This window comes from Eutrigla gurnardus (genome assembly GCF_963514095.1).
Source record: "Eutrigla gurnardus genome assembly, chromosome: 24".
In the NCBI taxonomy this organism is placed as follows: Eukaryota; Metazoa; Chordata; class Actinopteri; order Perciformes; family Triglidae; genus Eutrigla; species Eutrigla gurnardus.
In genome coordinates, this window is record NC_139935.1 from 4512489 (window position 1) to 4530035 (window position 17547).

General features: G+C 47.7%; 3 protein-coding genes across 5 annotated transcripts in view; all 3 read left to right on the forward strand.

Annotated features, from left to right (window-relative positions):
• mbnl2 (muscleblind-like splicing regulator 2) overlaps positions 1-12816 on the forward strand; it is a 63077-nt gene extending 50261 nt beyond the window's left edge. Inside the window, exon 11 of the mRNA XM_084004193.1 lies at positions 12807-12816. The gene's annotated coding sequence lies outside the window, so the exon portion shown is untranslated. The remainder of the gene's footprint in view (positions 1-12806) is intronic.
• mrpl39 (mitochondrial ribosomal protein L39) lies at positions 96-4830 on the forward strand. The gene is made up of 10 exons (XM_084004098.1): positions 96-259; positions 968-1174; positions 1303-1442; positions 1523-1622; positions 1741-1808; positions 2261-2373; positions 2499-2564; positions 2654-2807; positions 3121-3168; positions 4690-4830. Exons 1-10 carry the CDS (start codon positions 223-225, stop codon positions 4762-4764), a joined length of 1008 nt encoding a protein of 335 aa, XP_083860224.1. The 5' UTR covers positions 96-222; the 3' UTR covers positions 4765-4830.
• Positions 6856-17031, forward strand: jam2a (junctional adhesion molecule 2a). Of its 3 annotated transcripts, XM_084004209.1 has the most exons (11): positions 6856-7107; positions 12208-12273; positions 12454-12564; positions 13041-13190; positions 13305-13492; positions 13593-13692; positions 14060-14167; positions 14294-14309; positions 15546-15617; positions 15930-15963; positions 16056-17031. In XM_084004209.1, exons 1-11 carry the CDS (start codon positions 7059-7061, stop codon positions 16092-16094), a joined length of 933 nt encoding a protein of 310 aa, XP_083860335.1. In that variant the 5' UTR covers positions 6856-7058; the 3' UTR covers positions 16095-17031. The 3 variants fall into 3 exon arrangements, with proteins under 3 accessions (XP_083860335.1, XP_083860336.1, XP_083860337.1); XM_084004210.1 differs by lacking the exon at positions 15546-15617 and having other exon boundaries at positions 6858-7107; positions 16056-17030; XM_084004211.1 differs by lacking the exon at positions 15546-15617 and having other exon boundaries at positions 6858-7107; positions 14297-14309; positions 16056-17030.
• Positions 17032-17547: the final 516 nt, after the last annotated feature.

Below are 17547 nucleotides of genomic sequence, written 5' to 3' on the forward strand. Positions count from 1 at the left end.
CGACACCTGCTGTCGCAAACCATAACAGCACTTAGTCCTCCAGCTCACGCGGACCTTACCGGCGTCCGACTTCAGTTCCTACCCGGACCTCTATGTTTGATGGACACGAAACAGACATGGCGTCCTTCAGTCAGCGGCGCAAGTGACATACGTTTATCCATTTGTCCTTTCGTACACATTTGACCTTTGTCTTTTTATGTGGATGTGTAAAAACTATCCAAAATGGTGACCGGAGCTGCGCGTCAAGTTCTACAGCGCGGTGAGTAACGTCAACTGGTAGCTAGCGTTAATAGCATTAGCATGCGAGCTAGCTAGGTTGAAACGCTAGTTTCTCGCTGTTCCAGGTAGCCAGCCACCCCCCCTCCAAATTGAAGGACAGCCATAATTAATATGATTGACATGCTATAATATCTTCCGTTAAAAGTGGGTCTACTACCAAGCTTTTGTACAACACGGTTATCATACAGCTTCAATGCCGCAAAGTTAGCAGCAGACACCTTATTGTAGGTTAGCAAGTGGGATGCTCTGAAGACACCGGTGCCTACATTTCCCACAATGCAACTCAGTTTTGTTCGGTTCATGTTGATGGTCTATGTGAGTGCAGAAGCAACCAGGAGACTGTAGAGCATGTAATGCGACACTGTTCCCTTAATCACCAGCAAAGAAGAATATTTATATCACAGTTAAAGAAAGAAAAGCTCTCCTTACATGTTAAAGAAATCCTACAAAGGGATTCTGGTCACATTTGTTTTGGTTTTGTTTTTCCAGTTCCTAAAATCTATGGGTTTATTTGTTAGAATGTAGCTCTAGTTAATTCAGACTCACACTCCAGTTCAGTAGGTGGCGGTAATGCACCACAAGTTGTTTGCCAACCGCCAATAAAAAGAAGAAGAAGAAGAACCAAGGCTTCCTATTAGGAATTGTAGTCTGAATTTTCAAGTTAATTCATCCCCTCTCCCCTCCGTAGGCTTTGCATCCGCCGCAGCGGCTCCACGTCTACCGGCCGCCGAGGTCCGCAGCCAGCGCAGCGCCGTGTTCTCCAGAGAGCAGGCCCGACAGAGAGCCCTGTACCCCCGCGTCGAGAAGGTCGAGGTGACCGTGCAGGGCCCGGGGCTCGATGGCACGCTGCTCGTCATGAACAGAGGGATGTCCACTCCCTTGAGCTGTGCCAGACGTGAGTGTGATTGAAATTCCCATGTTTTGTATGTTATACAAACTGTGAGAATGTAAACGGCTTAATTTGTATCCCTACATGTTTCTCTATAAATAAATGCTTCTTTTTTGTGCTCTGTTTCCTGACAGACCTGACGGAGCATCATGTGACCAACTCGGCTCTGGCCCTGGTGGACGGGGAACCGTGGTCCCTCCACCGGCCCCTCACCCACTCCTGTTCACTCACTCTGCTCACGTTCAAAGACAGTGATCCAACACTGGTCAACCAGGTACTTAAACAACAAAAAAACGTTGTATTTATCCTTTAAATAGCAACTTAATAGTAAGGCGTCCTCTCGTTCCCCCTCAGGCCTATTGGCGTTCCTGCGCTGCCTTGCTCGGCGAGGTGCTGGAGACCGCGTTCAAAGACGATTTTGCCGTGGAGCTCCTCAGCCTGCCAGAAGTGCCAGGTAGAGTGTTTTCTTCATGTCTGCTCACGTGACTCGCCGACAGAGACCTGTAGAATGTGAACTCTGGTGAGAGGTCGTGTTGTGCTCATTTGTTTCACTGTCGTTCGTTTCCATGTAGTCACTTCAGGGGCTTTCTGCTGTGATGTGGTGCTCGACCCTCAGCTGGACTCATGGACTCCCTCTGAGGTGTGTGTGTTTGTTTCTAAGCAAACATGTCCCGGCATCCTTATAAGATGTAAATGTATTTGATGTGTTTTGCTGGTGTCCTTTTGTAACTTAATGCAAGGCTGCAAGCCGTTATTTCTGTTGCATCTGTAAGCATCAACATCACTGCAGCAGGATGATCACTTTAACCATTAGAGGTCAGCAAAAACAACAAATTCCAGCTGATAAGTTAAGTTTCAACCCTAACCCTCCTTTAATAATAATATATAGCCTTGCTGAGTGTTTACAGTATCTCTTAAGGGTTTGTCTTTATTTAATCATCTGTTTGTGTGTGAGGTAAATAGACTAGAGCACTATTATTTTACTTTTTGAAGTGAAGTCTCTATTTCTCCGGTTGCAGGGGAGGAATGATTTTTTTTCTTCTTATTTTTTGCTTAATGCCTTGGATTTAAAAACTCTTATGTCTCTTCCAGGAGTCGCTGCGGTCTCTGACCCGAAGGGCCCAGCAGCTGATCCACCAGGACCTGGCCTGGGAGCCTCTAGAGGTGACGCCCCCTGTGGCGCTGGAGGTCTTCTCGCACAGCAGGTAGATTGAGCAGAAGTACTTCATACCTTCGTCCTTTTTATCTCCTTTTTTTATTGTCTTTCTTTCTTTCCTAAACATTGTCAAACATTCAACATGTGATGACCTGCTTTTTGTCTGTCTTCCAGGTGTAAACAGGAAGAGGTGGAACAGAAGGCAGCACAGAATCCCAAAGGCACGGTGATGCTACACAGGTGACTTTTCATGCACACATTTTGGTGTTTCTGTTTTTTGTGCGCTTGCTAATGTCACATAATCATTTCCCTTTTTTCTTTATTTGTAGGTGTGGTGATCATGTACTGCTGAGTGCGGGCCCCCTGGTGGCCAGGACAGGTCTGTGCTCCCAATACGAGGTGACGGCCCTCCACAGTCTGGGACAGGGACCCTGGGGCCTCCACCGTAGAGCACAGGGCCTCTCCCTGCCTCTGCAGCTGCAGGTAGGGATGCATAAACAGGGACATAATTAAACACTTCCAAGACAGATGTTTTCATATTTTTACTTATTTTTTTACTCTACATCCAACCCACTTAAAAATGTGTGAAAAATGATTATGCCTACATTTTTGTTGCATAGAAATGTCATCTGTTGCCACCTTTTGCTTTAGATAATCACAGGTTTTAATTACAGTGTCCCTCAAGATTATGAATAAAACCACTGTGCCATCGAAGCTTGTCCTCTGTACAGCGCAGTAAGAGTGCTTTAACTGTGTCCACTTGTGTCTGCTAGTCATGGTGTCTTCCTCTCTGCAGGCTCATCACACAGTCTGGAGGAAACTGAGGCAGCGGGCAGAGAATCTGGTAAGAACAACAAATATATATGTGATTTTATTTTAACCTCACGCAGCAGTGACTTGAAAGCTGAAGCTCTGAGGCCAAATCTGAGACAGCGGTCTGTCCTAGATGATGGATTCTTGGCCACATAAATGCTTGTTCCACATTCAGCCAACCCCATCCCTGGCTGCGGCCATCATTTCAGATTTCACAAAGTAGCCAGGGGTTAGGATTTAACATGGCTATTTTTATTGCTTCTGCATTTATATTTTGGCCACAAAAAGAAGCGGCGAGGCAGAGTGGGCGGAAAGCAGGTCTCATCCTCCTCATGAAGGACAAACTGCTTTTTCTTTTCTGAACTCGGCATCAAAGACACAGACGCTAACACAAGATCCAAGAAGGAAGTATTTATAAATCTCTCCAGGTTCAAGGCTCCTTTTCTAGACGTCGTACAACGTGACACTCGGGTTGATACGAAGTAGAATCGGCTCCAAGTTTGACTCTAAAAGAGCTGCATAAATTCTTCAAATTCAAACTAGGCTACGAGTTAATTTTGGATGGAGCCATCTAGGCGAAATACATTTTGCTGCAGCCTTTCTGGCGTTCTCTGTGCATCACCGGTTGCGTAATGAAGGGAAAAAAAAGTGTTCTCATTAATAGACACACTTGATTTGGCAACCGATGACATACTGTGCTCCGTGGCCTACATTTTATTTTCACACGTGGTTAAATATCTTTATTAAAGACGGAGGATGTTTGTCTTTCTGGTGTTTTTACAAGCCGGGGATTAGCATGCAGACACATCACTCTTGTTGTGTTGGAGGACGACACGTAATTCGCCGTGCGTGCTCGTGACGTGTCCAGAGAGCACGCCGTCCTGTCCTCTTTGTCCCGCGCGTTAACAGAGAATCACTACCGCTAATCAGCGGAGGAGCTATAAACTCCAGCGGCTCCTCGACGTCTCTGAAGGACATTTCTGCTGCAGTATTTTGGCGTGTGTAGGCAAACAGAGGCCGAAGCACATCCTCCTCTTCAGCCGCTCACACTGTGGCAGAGGAAGGTCATCATGTGGATGTTTTCACTCCTTTAAAACCACAGGAACACCAGCTCTCGTCCTGCAGTCGAAATGCTTAAGTCTCTGCTGTTAAATGAATGTATTTAGAAGAAGAGGAAGAGGGTACATTTGTGTGCCGTGCAGCCTCCCTGCAGGAATGTACAAGATAAACCTCATATGGAAAAGCTGGCTTCATATCAGGTATTCAAACACCACATTGACATAGTTTAATGCTGCAGATTACAGCCAGTTACAGTGTAGTCGTACTTTTCTGGGAGGAAGTTCACGTTGTCGGTCAGGTTGTAAACAAGCCGACAGTTTAGCCAGATTATCTTATAATATTAACTTGGCTTAATAAGTTTCTTTTCCTCTAACATCCTGTAGAAGTGTCCTTTTTAAAGATTATTTGTAGGCTCCTCCAGGAATAAAGGGGGTTATAGATGGGATGTTTAAATTATTAACATCATTACGTGTTTTGTTTTTGGTTTGAACAGGTTGAGGTGCCAACACTCAAAGAAGTGGCTCCGCCGTCTCCTCCTGATTCAACTCCGCCTCCGACCAGCCAGTAACGGCCTCCACACCCCCCTCCACACGTTCACATGTCTCCCGTTGTAGTATTTGTTCAATAAATGTGTAAAAATACGTGACGAATCCCGTTTGTCTCGTTCTTATGTGAAGTGAATAACTTCCCTCGAGGGAGGGAAGGTGCTTTACTTTTGAGAGTGGAAATGGATAGGCGTGGATGTGCCCTTCCGTGTGTGTCAGCAGTTTGCGTAACAACAAAAGTGAAGCGTGTGTGTGTGTGTCTGTGTGTGTGTCTGACTGAAGGTCAGGCAGCAGTGCAGCTGTTGCGTCCATCACTCGTCAAACAGGTGGCTCTCAATCCTCAGAGTGTGTTCGGAGGCAATTGTGAGAAAGTGTGAGCGAGCCTGATGATCGGAGCCATGAGGCACGTTCTCTTTGCTTTCTCTTTTTTTTTTTTTTTACCCAGGATTCCAGGCGTTTTGACACATTAGACACTCCAATAACCCCCGCTCTTCATCCGCCAAAATCTGCGTGATAGAAATGCTGTAATGTGACATATTTGTAATCTTTGCACACTGTTATCAGGACTCGATACGATCCATATTAATGGCTTCTAGCTCATCTAGAATTAGCAAATCGGTCATTAAAGGAATAATTCAACATTTTTGGGAATTTGCAAGCCCATTTCCCTCAAACTGTTCCTTGAATGTTTTATTAAACGGCCTGAAAGTGATTCCCATCGTTTTTAAAATCGAGTGAATGACAGTTTGCATTATTTATGTTCAGACTATCAAAGTGTTTTGGAACTTTTTATGACCACCCCCCCCTCAACTGTATCAATCCCCGTCAGGAGACTGCTGGAGGGGATTGAGCAAAGCCTCAAGCCGGGAAACTTAGCCGCTGAGCAGCTGTTGCTCCCACTCAAGCATTCTCCTGCCCCCCCCCCCCCTGCACCAACACACACTGACAACGTGTGAGACACACCCAAGGACATATGCCTCGGCCTCGGAGCACAGTCGCACCATCGGCACCGATCTGAGATGTTTGAACGTGTGCCCTGAATTCCTGCTGCCTGAGAGACGTTTAAGATTAAGAGCTGCTCAAGCATTAAAGTTGAAGAGCTACTAAAAGGAATGCATTCCTAGAAAAATGAATTGATAATGTGTTGATGTTCTCCCATTTTGTGCCGAAAGAGGTCAAGGACTGGAAAGCAGTGGAAGTGTCGCCTTCCACTCCACACTGAGATCGCTTTTCTCATCTCCAATGTTGAAAAACGCAAATAAAACATCCCATAATTAAGCTGTAACAGATGAGGAAGGTGGAGGGAAAGTAGCAGCAATAAGAAGCAAACAATTATTCAGGGAATAATCATGACTCCCATCACTTTTGCTTATGAGCTCAGCGTCTGGATCCACTTGTTTTGATCATCTCTCTCCTCCCCGAGATTGAAGTCAATCTTTAATTTCATAAGGGAAGGCTGTTATTGGATGATTTGATTTAATTTACAGAAGCTTGTCCAGACGCTATGGTCCATATATCAAACGCATCATCCTCACAACCTGGCAACCCAAAAGTTGTTTTATGAATGCCATGTAATTGATCCATAAGTTGTCAATTGTTTGACTAAAGCCATTAATTCTAAGCTATAAAGCCTGGAGAGGGTTCATTATAACTAGAATGACATTAATGGACTGTAATATTCAGCAGGCCACCTTAATTATTAGGAAAGGGGCGTTTAATATTTATTATGCCTTTCAAATCCACCAATATTAACAGGTCCCTTTCGGGTCAAACCGGGTCGCTGGTCTGATGCGCGCCACACCTTGTTGCCATGCCCAGTTGCCACAGTCCGCCGGTGCAGTGCGCGTCTTGGACACGGCGCTGCGCTCTCGGCGCGCCGCCGCTCCAGTCGTCTGAAAGCACACACACCCCGCCTCCCCTCCTCCTCCTCCTCCTCCCCCCACCTCCATCTCCACCTCCACCAGCGCCGAAACCGCACAACAAGAGCGAGGACGTCCATCCGCGTCGCTCATAGTAACCGAGGCACCGCGTCCCCCATCCCAGCACGACTTCTCCGCCAGGGCGCCGGCGTCTCCCACCGATCAGCCCCCGGAGGTGCGTCCCGCTCCTCCGCAGCCGCTCCGCGCCCCCGTTCCGTTCCGCTCCGCGCCAGGCCGGTCCGATCGCTTCCCCCCTGGAGAGCGGCTGATCCCCCCCCTGGAAGCTGGATGAATTATTGGAGAGTTGCGAACAAGTGCGTGAAGAAAGCTGAGGCTCGAGATCCGCGTCGTCGCTCCGTCCAGCGAAGACGAGACTCCGCCGGAGTTAGACGCGGAGAATGGAGGGGACGTCCCTGTATCTGCCCTTTGTGATTTTACTGATGCAATGTAAGTGAGTCATGTGTTCATTAGGACTGTAACTCATCTGCTTACTTCCTATTCAGGATCATGGAGTTTTTATTCTTACGGTGCTTAAAATTAATTTAAATTCTTAAAACTTAATCCTTTCAAAAGTGGAGAGATGCTTATTATTATTTATTTAAATTACAATCAACAAATCTTATTATTTCAGTTTTCTGAATAAAAATTTAAATTTTAGTGCATGAATTTAAAAAAAATATAGTTTTTTTCTCTTGTTTATATCTAAATATATTGTTTTTCCTCAGGTTTTGTTGTTTCGTGATATCCCTCGTGTTTGTCCACCTCAGATTAAAGTCCCTCTGTGTGAGTGGGCCGTGGCCACAGTCCAGCCAGGCTGGGGGTCCCTGAAAGTTGGCCCTACAGTTGTATTTGGCGTGGTGCCACCTCGGGGTGTGGGCGGGCACGGCGGCGGCAGGTGGGCACCCGTGTTGGCAGAGGAGGTGGTGGATCCGTGGGTGAGGTCAACCGTTGGACCGCCACCAGAGACTCGAGGCAATGAGGCGTTCTCTTACTTCCTGTTTATGTCCAGGAAAACACAAAGTGGAGATGTTTGTTTAAATGGCAAAAAGGCCCCAACTTTATCCTGATGGGGGGGGGGAATGGAAAGCAGTGCAAGAAGTCCAGGGGAGCCGTGTGACATAGATGTGAGGAGACAGTGAGAGTGACGCAGATTATAGTCTGTGTTGTCCACATTTTGCCACCTGTCAGGTCACAAGTTCAGAGGTGTGTGTGTGTGTGTGTGTGTGTGTGTCGTGTCACGCTGTGGAGACAATCTGACAGAAATCACTCATCGTCCAGGCGCTCAGATAGATGTCAACGTTTCAAACAAAGCAGCTTCAGGTCCAGCGAACGCCTGTGGAGTGTTTTTGTTAAAAAGAAAGGAAATGTTTTGGGTGTGTTTCAGTGGTCACCCCCCCTTTCCTCCCACACACACACACACACACACACACACACACACACACACACACACACACACACACACACCGTGTCTGTCCGAGACAGCTGTTGCTCACAGGGCAACAGTCATACAGAGAGGCTTTGTTCAATGAAGAACACACACGGCCGGTCCTCCCTGCTCCCCCACAGCCTTGAGACGCTGTTTATCTACAGGTGCTGGTCAACGAATTAGAATAATTTGAAATAGTGCAATCATTAAATTCTTTGAATGCATTTTTTGTGCAGAAAGCAAATCAGGTGTTCACCGCACCTGTCCTACTCGTTAGACTAATCACAGAACTCGTTACCTGTAAAAAATTTGCTCAGCTGAGCTTTCCAAAAGGCCCATTTAGGCCATTTAACTGTGACACTGTTGTTTTATTGAATTAGAATAATGGAGAAACCGTTTCATTGAATTAGAATAAATGCTCGAATTTTTGTTTTCTGTGAAGAGTGTTCACTGTGCAGTATAAAGTCAGGGTTGAGTAGAATTTCTAAGTTGTAAAATCAATCATGGGTAAGCAGCGCGACCTCTCAACCGGAATAGTGGCTCAAATTCAAGCCCTTCGCCAACAAGGCTTGACCCAAACTAAAATTGCTGAGCAGCTCGGCATCAGCCAGTCTTCCGTCTGCAAAGCTCTCAAGAAAAACTGCAGCAAGCGCACCAACTGTTCCGGCGTCCGAAAAACTTCTGCTCGCGACAACAAGCAGCTGAGAAAGATCGCAGTCAGCAACCGGTTCAAGTCCACTTCCGAGCTCACCGACTTGTGGAACAAGCAGACCGGCGCTGACGTCTCCAGATCAACCACTTACCGTCGTCTGCGCGAACTCGGCTTCAAATCTCGCGTTCCAGCAGTAAAACCGATGCTGAACAAGAAACAAATGGAGAAACGGCTGAAGTGGGCCAAAGAACACGTCGAGTGGACTGCTGAAGACTGGCAGAAAGTGGTCTTCAGTGACGAATCACGCTTCTGCATCTCCTTCGGTGACCAAGGTCCTCGTGTCTGGCGTCGTGGTGGCGAAACCTACAACCACGAGTGCATGAAAAGATCCGTCAAGTTTCCCCAGAGCGTTATGGTCTGGGGATGCATGTCCGCTCGAGGTGTAGGGAGACTCTGCTTCCTCAAGACGACTGTCAATGCTGCCGTATATCAAGATGTTCTGGAAACGTTCCTGATTCCGACTGTTGAGGAACAGTTCGGCGAAGAAGACTTCATATTTCAACAGGATCTTGCACCGGCTCATGCGGCAAAGTCGACCAAAGATTGGTTCACTAAAAAACAGCTTGAAGTTTTGGCATGGCCGGCCAACTCGCCTGACCTCAATGTCATTGAAAACCTTTGGGCCATCGTCAAGCGGAAAATTCGCGACAGAAAGCCTACTACGCTGGACCAACTGAAGCAGAACATCGCCACTGCCTGGGAAGCTGTGAGTGCGGAAACTTGCGACAAGCTGGTCAAATCGATGCCGCGGAGACTTCAGGCAGTCCTACAAGCCAAGGGGGCAGCCACAAAATACTGAGAAAGTGATGATTCTAATTATAATAAAAATTATTCTAATTCAATGAAACGGTTTCTCCATTATTCTAATTCAATAAAACAACAGTGTCACAGTTAAATGGCCTAAATGGGCCTTTTGGAAAGCTCAGCTGAGCAAAATTTTTACAGGTAACGAGTTCTGTGATTAGTCTAACGAGTAGGACAGGTGCGGTGAACACCTGATTTGCTTTCTGCACAAAAAATGCATTCAAAGAATTTAATGATTGCACTATTTCAAATTATTCTAATTCGTTGACCAGCACCTGTATATCACAATACGTCTCGGAGCTCCGTCTCCCGTCGTCCGTCTTTGTTAATTCGAACAAGTGCCTTGATAACCGCCGCGCCCCACTTCCTGATGACCTCGCCGCCGCCCTGGCAACACCCGCCTCCCGCCCCTGTAACACTCTGCACGGACGCCGTAATGAGAGGGCCGCCGCGTGCCAAGGAGCGAGCGTGCCATCTTTTTCTATTTTTTGCTCAGGCGAGAGGATGGCTGTCGCAGTTGATGTCGATGCCACGCAGTGTGTGTGTGTGTGTGTGTGTGTGTGTGTGTGTGTGTGTGTGTGTGTGTGTGTGGGCGCCTTTTGTCTCGATGTTTCTCTGCATCATGTCCCTCAGTGGCCGTCTCTGATGCCATGTTGGAGGAGCATCAGAGACCCGCTGCTACAGAGACTCCTCTCAACACTCGGCAGTTTCAGTTTGTGCTTCGTACTCGTTAGAGTGATTATATTTTCGGTGCTGTAAAACGCTGTTAGAGCACTGATTTCTGGGAGATACTCGGGGGGTCAAAGGTTGCTGGACTCACTTCTGAGAGTGACGTCTAACCAGACTCTTATTTATTCTCATTGATTTCCTGGACAGTCTGCCTTTTATTTAAGAAGCAGCCTCGCCCGTTACCCACCATGCAGTTGTGAAACCATCTGAAACCAGCCATGTGTTCGCCGTCCGCCTCGCCGCCTCCCTGGTTAATTGAGGCCATTGAAGCCGACAGCGTTCATAGCAGTGGAGTACAGCGGAGCGGCGGGGCCTCACAAAGCGGAGCCCCGTTGCTCACTTCCTGGAAGCGTGTCTTCCTCGCGTGTCGTCGTGTGAAGTGCGGCCTCGTTGTCGGCTACGTTTGTGTTTTTTTTTTTTTCTCAAAGAGGCCTCTTGTCTGGACCGGGCCTGGTCTCACACTGTGACAAGACCGTCTCCCGTTCACGGCGCTACTGTCTGGGAGGATCTCCCTCGCCTTCAATCCCACGCTCTCTGTTATTCATGCTTCTGCGGGTCCCCACCACCACCAGGGCCCTGTCTCCCCCCTCTCACCTCCACCCTTCATCCACTTCATTTGTATGCTATTCTTAGGGACGCTCATCTCTCCTTTGTGGCGCCCCCTCGTCCCTTTTTTAATCTCATTGTATCTCCCTCCTCCGCCTCGTTCATCCTTCAGCGAGACGACTCCTCGGAGGGTGTCGAGGCAACGCGGGGCGGAGGGAGGGGAGAGGTGGGAGCGTTTTAATTCACTTAGCCCAATGTAAGTGAAGCCGGGGTAAACGGAGCCAGCTTTTTAAAAAAAAAAAACCTTTCTGCTGCATTTGGCAGATGACATTATTATTGTATAGGCTCATTTAAAAATAGCTGTTGTCGTGTAAATAAGAACGAGAGAGAACGTCGAGTCTGACGATGAACGCTGGTTCTTTTCCTCACTTCCTGTCTTTTGTCTTGGTTCTCCCGAGTCACCGCCCCCCCCCTCTCTCTTTCCTAGCTCATGGTATTCCAGTAACAATGGGCGCAGCACAGGAAGTGACTGACCAACAGGAAACAGGCCGCCATAATTTCAGTATCATGTCTGATGCCATTTGCAGAAACAATGGCAGGAAAAGTGTGTGTTTTGTGGAAAGTAATGACCTCATTACACCACATTAAAAGTTTGTTTTTAAGGCCCCGTGGTTCTGGCTAAGTACTCCTGAAAGCCATCCAACATTTATCATGTAATTTCAAAAATGCATGTCCTCCGGTCCGAGATATATATATATTTTTTTCTCTTAAATCTCAGACTTTTTGGGGAGATGTTAAAAGCTTTTCAGAGTGTTTGCTGTTGTCGGGTAACCTTCACCGACCTGTATTTAGCAACAGGATGACCAGAGAGTAATCCGCGCCGGTAAACCAATCAGCACACAGGAAGGGGAGCCGCTTCCTCTTCCTGTTTGGACGCAGAGAATCAAACAAACACGGGGCGGTCCGCCGTCCGCCTCTTCGTTAATGCCACCATTCATCAGGTTAATCAGCTTAATCTCCACCGCCCTTCTCTCAACCTGCGCGTTGGTCAACATATGGCGGGCTGCACTTTGACCCCGCTGGATTACAGTAGAAGGGGGGGGGGGGGGGGGGGATAATCCTGCCGTTACCTCAGATCTCCTGGAGGGAGAAAGTGTTCTCCTCAGACAGTCGACCAAAGACGGCCATTAAGCATTCTCCTCTCGCAGTTGGCGAAGCACTTTACGCGATTCACCTTGCCCCCTAATGGATGACGAGCGATATTGCCTTCTGAAAATGTTCTGACCCCTCTTTATTTTTTTTAATCTCTCTCCCTCTCCACCCCCACCAGGTTCCCCCTCCGTCCCCGTCACCGTGACGACCGACAAACCCAAGGTGGAGGTGCGGGAGTTCTTAGGTAAGGCAGCGAAAGCAGCCGTCATTCTCCCCCCCTCAAGAGCTGCTGCTTTATTAGACTCTCTGACAGAATAAATCATGAGGCTATAAATAGACAGTTTAAAAAAAAAAAAAAAGAGAGAAAACATCTGATTGAAGGCTTCTCTTCTTCTGCCATAAATATCTCATTCTCCCCCTCCAGACGCGGTGCTGTCCTGCACGTTCCGCACAGAGAAGGACCACAGCCCACGCATCGAGTGGAAGAAGAGGGGGAAGGACGTGTCCTTCGTGTACTTCGACGGACACTTCAAAGGTGACGAGGCAGCCGGTTTGCCGTTGATCCCCCCCGAGTGACAAAGAGGGCATTTGTTTTAATCAGCTTGCAGCACCAGCTGGAAGGAGTTTGCCTCGTGGGAGGAGGAGGAAACACCAGCTGGGGACTGAGAGATGGGAGTCATCATAAACTAGGGGAGAGATATTGCTGTGGGTTGTAGGCAGGCTTCCTCCAAGTTACCTGGTTCCTGGAGGTCTGTGGTGCTGTTGTCTTTGGCCTAGAACCCAAAACGCTGCACTTCCTCCAGCTGATTCAGAGTAAAAGACAACCACGTCTCTTAGTTGGAGGGCTTTAATGTATATGTTTAATAAGCACATATGTTGTTTTAAAGAATTCACTTTTATTGCCAGTTAATTGTTGTTTTATTGTGTTTTGATATGAATGTAGTCTCATATTGACGAGAGCGTAATGTGGATTTAAATGCAGACATTCCTTCTTTCCGTCCGTTCTCTCAGGTCCCTTTGAGGGCCGGGCGACCATTGAAGGGGCCACCGTGACGCTGCGAAGGGTCACCCAGGACGACGCCGGCGAGTACCGCTGCGAGATCAGCGCTCCCCACGACTCCGTCAACCTGGGCGAGACCAACATCACGCTCAAAGTCCTCGGTACGACGAGGAAGGAAATCAATGATTCAGAAAGCAAAAGGAGAAAAGCGCTGAGATGTCGTCCAGGGTTTCCGCCTTATGTTTCTTTAATGCTTCCCGTGTCCCGTCCTGCAGTGCCCCCGCAAACCCCGGCCTGCGAGATCCCCAGCGGGGCGGTGACGGGCTCCGTGGTGCAGCTGCGCTGTAGGGACCAGCAGAGCATCCCGCCCGCGACGTACTCCTGGTTCAAGGACGACGAGGCCATCAGCCCGCCGCGGCACGCCAACGCCACCTATCTGATCAACCCACACACGGGCGTGCTGGTGCGTGTGTGTGTGTGTGTGTGTGTGTGTGTGTGTCTCCTTGCATTATCTTCCTGAAGAAAGAGGACTCTGCTGAAGTCTCCTTCCGTCTCTCCTGCAGGAGTTTAAAGCCGTGGCCAAAGAGGACAGCGGTCGATACAGCTGCCAGGCCTCCAACAGGGTGGGATCCAAGATGTGCCAGGGGAAGCACATGACCATAGGTGTGTGTGTGTGTGTGTGTGTGTGTTTCCACATTCCTTCCTGCCTCTGGCCCACACCTTTCAGCACAGGAGACCATCAGGGGTGCAGTGGAGGGGAAAAGCCCTCTCTCTCACCCTGCTTCTCAAACCTGAAACCCCTTTAGGAAGCAGCCAAACGCCACGCCGCTTTCTTCTGATGTTACAGCAAACAACCATTCCATGCACTTAATAAATCACAGGAAACCTTCCTGTTTACGCGTGCAGATTTAACGTCCACCACCGTTCATATATTTCCCCCCCGTCTCAATTAAACGGATAGCTTTTCCCTCCGTCCACTCACGTATGGAAAGCAGACCATAACTCTCGGGTGCTTTTCTCGCCTCCCCAGAGGACGTCAACGTGACGGCGGTGGTGGCGGCCGTGCTGGTGGTCTGCCTGCTCTTCCTGGTCTGTGGATGCGGGGGGTTCCTCTTGCACCGCAACGGGTTCTTCAGCCGTGAGTTTTTGTCTCTTTTAGAGTTGAGTCGCTGACCGCTTCGTCTGCGTGCGTCGGAATGAAAACGTTCTCTTCTCCCCCCCCCCACCCTTTTTTCTCTTGCATGACTCCCGACTCGTCCGTCAGCAGGACACAGAGGAAGGTAAGAGCTCTGTGATTGCATTAACATTGATGTGAACCAACACGGGCTAATACCCTGCACACTTCAGAGGAGGGGGAGGGGGTTTGTTGTTGCACTTAGACTGTGTGTGAGTGTGCTGAGTCAGGACTGGAGTGACAGCTGTGTGTGTGTGTGTGTGTGTTTCTACTCATCTCCTGATTGGCAACAACAGAAGTGTGTTGTGTATTATCCGTTGAACATGTGTGAAAACACCCTAAAACTGCAGAGATTAAACAGTGGGAAGAAGCGATCAGCGCAGCATAATGATGGACTAATTAACGAGGAGGCGGTGGAAAGATTTCCAAGCAGTTAAACAGTAAATTGGAGTATTTCTAGTGAAGAGGGACACTGAGAGGCCTCTTCTGATGGTTGACTGGCTGCTCAGTGAATTAGGCCACGTGGACATGCATCCATGTCTCCGTGGTTTGTGGTTATTTGATTACCGGCTTGGAGCTGGTTGTGATGGAGAGTCATGGCGGAGCTCTCCTTGAGGCCCGACGCGAAGGCCTCTTTGTCTGGGTTAAAGTCTGATGCTTATCCCAGCGAGCTAAACGGAGCTGTCAGTGTGAACGCCCTATTTATAGACGCGGCCGCCTCACAAAGACTCCGAGACAATGTGACACGGGTTTCTGACGCACCAATGGCAGCGCGTGCTAACGAGGCGGGGGGACGCGGATCCGGAGCGTGGAGCCGCGTTTCAGGGGAGAAAATGAACGTATCGTTAGAGATATTTATAGTGACGTTTGGATCCAAATCCTGTCGTAGGAAAGCAAATAAATTAGAAAATCGTTAAAAAAATCAAAATAAAATAGTATATAAGGGTGTTGGATTGCTGCATGTGACTGGCTCACCACTCGACCGGCTCACACCAGCGTTTCTCTCACGACCTTGTGTCAGTAAAGGGTCGCCACGGTAACCCCAGTTGTGTAAACCCTTCGCATACAATTTCTATATGGATTTGTGTATCATAACCATTATAATTAAACACTATTTTATATTTTATTTTATTTTATTTTATACTGACACATTACCATTACAGAAATTATATGCACAAGTTTACACAACACATCAATGAGTTCATACTAATGAACCCCCCCCCACCCACTCACCCATTACAGCATGGTGTGTAGCGTCCCTCCCAAATGCCCCCTCCTGTGAACCCTTTCTAAAGCCAACACGATGCCCCCCCCCCCCCCCCCCCATCCCCATCCCCAACAGGTCATTTTGGATCTCCCAGTGTCCCGGTGCGGCCCACATCAGCAGCCAAACCCTGCACCGAAGCGAGGACACGTGAGTGTGAGCCCCGAGGCCGAACACGCCGCAGAGAGCAGCCGTTTGAATCCACACTTTAACCACAAATGTAAAGTTAGACACTTCCTGAAAGTCAGCTTTATCGCAGGATTCGACACTTCCGATCCCATAATATGCTGCTTTGTCGCCGAGAGTCTTCCCTTTGACCCAGTGGGAGGGTTGCCATGCATGATGTGCATTATTAATGCAGGCGGATATGACTCAGAATCCAGCTGTCCGCCCCGGGTCTCGTCTCGTCTCTGTGACTGTGTCAAACTGTCCAATGTGCTTACCCACGTCTTTGTCTTTCAGGTCCAATGTCAACTACATCCCCCCGCCCCAAGAAGTAAGTGTTTTAATCCCGTCCTCCTCCTCCCTACCGAACGCTGCCGTGGTTTCCTGATTGACACGCCTCTCTCCCCCTGTGTCCCCCCCCAGCCCCAGGACTTCAAACACACCCAGTCATTCATGCTCTGAGAAGCTGGACTTCCCTTTTTGAGACCTCATCGCCTTCGTGACAAGGTGCCAAACACTGGATCCCGATGTGTTTCCTGTCTGAAGGAGATCCCGATCGTCCTGAACACGCTCATTTACAATCTTCCCCCTCACACTTTCTGTTTGACGGCAGGAACATTTGAAAGCTTTTCCTGTTGCTCTCTTGCTTTTGCACTGTGTGGCTCGCCTCCCGTCGTCGATGTTGTACATTTTCATGGCGCTCTGCCGCCCTCTGGTGGGCAGATGTTGAAATTCCAATTGATCTTTTCTGAATGATCCAGGGACTTTCTTTTTTTTACCAAAGACTGTTTAATTTAAGCTTTAAAATATTAAACCACCACAAGGGAATTCTGCTTAAAGCCATAGAGAAAGCATTGACTTCAATCTACTCAGTTTACCGCAGCGTCTGCCAATGTCATGTCTCCTGTGTCTCCGGGTCCCAGAGCCACAGGAGACAGACAGGATCTTAGTAAGACCATGAAACCATATATCATACATACATGATTAAAACCAGACAAAGCCAGGCTGAACAGGAAGCAACTCCAGCCAATTATATAGAGACCAACCCCATTCCATCCTAATGTGCCTGCATGGTCTTTTTATACACACACACATATATAGATATATAAATATATATATATATATATACCTTGTGCCTTTTTAATTTGTCATATTTATCTATGGATCACACTTTTTTGTAAAGAACTTGCCTTACTCTTTCTGTCTTATATTTTTGTGCCACTGATTATTCAACGTTTCTCAAAGAACGGCGTGTCTGGTTTTAGACTGTGTGTGTGTGTGTGTGTGTGTGTGTGTGTGTGTGTGTGTGTGTGTGTGTGTGTGAGAATGGATTGTTGAGAGTTTTATTTGAATGGTGTCTGTGTAATAAAATGTTTTTCTATTCAAACCCCCTACTGGATGATATTATTGTGATCAGACCAGCGTGGATGGAACAGGAAGTACATTCAGAGAGGTAACATGTTCATACAGAAACCCCTTCAAATGGCAAAGCAATGTGTGTTTTTATATTTATTAAAAGGGAAAACCTGAAGGATCAAACATAGGTTTTCAGACCTTTTGCTGAGACAAACATTGTTCTCTTCTTTTCCCCCAAAAAAGATGGTAATTCAACATATTTATTGGTGATTGTTTTGGAACGCCCTCTAGTGGACAGGAAGTAAAACAGCCACATTTTCTGATAATGAATGATGTAATAAAATAGTGTAGTAAAGTAAATAATAACTTTGAGGTGTAAATATGAAACATAATACTTTAGATTGAGGTGCCATCCCACAGGAGCACCCTAAGGTGTCATTTATGTGGTTTATGAAATCATATTAATCACATCAGAAAGCAACATGAGCTGCAACACAGAAATGCCCTTAAATATCTCTCTCATGCTCTGAAATGAGAGGGAAAACCGTCTATGACGTCA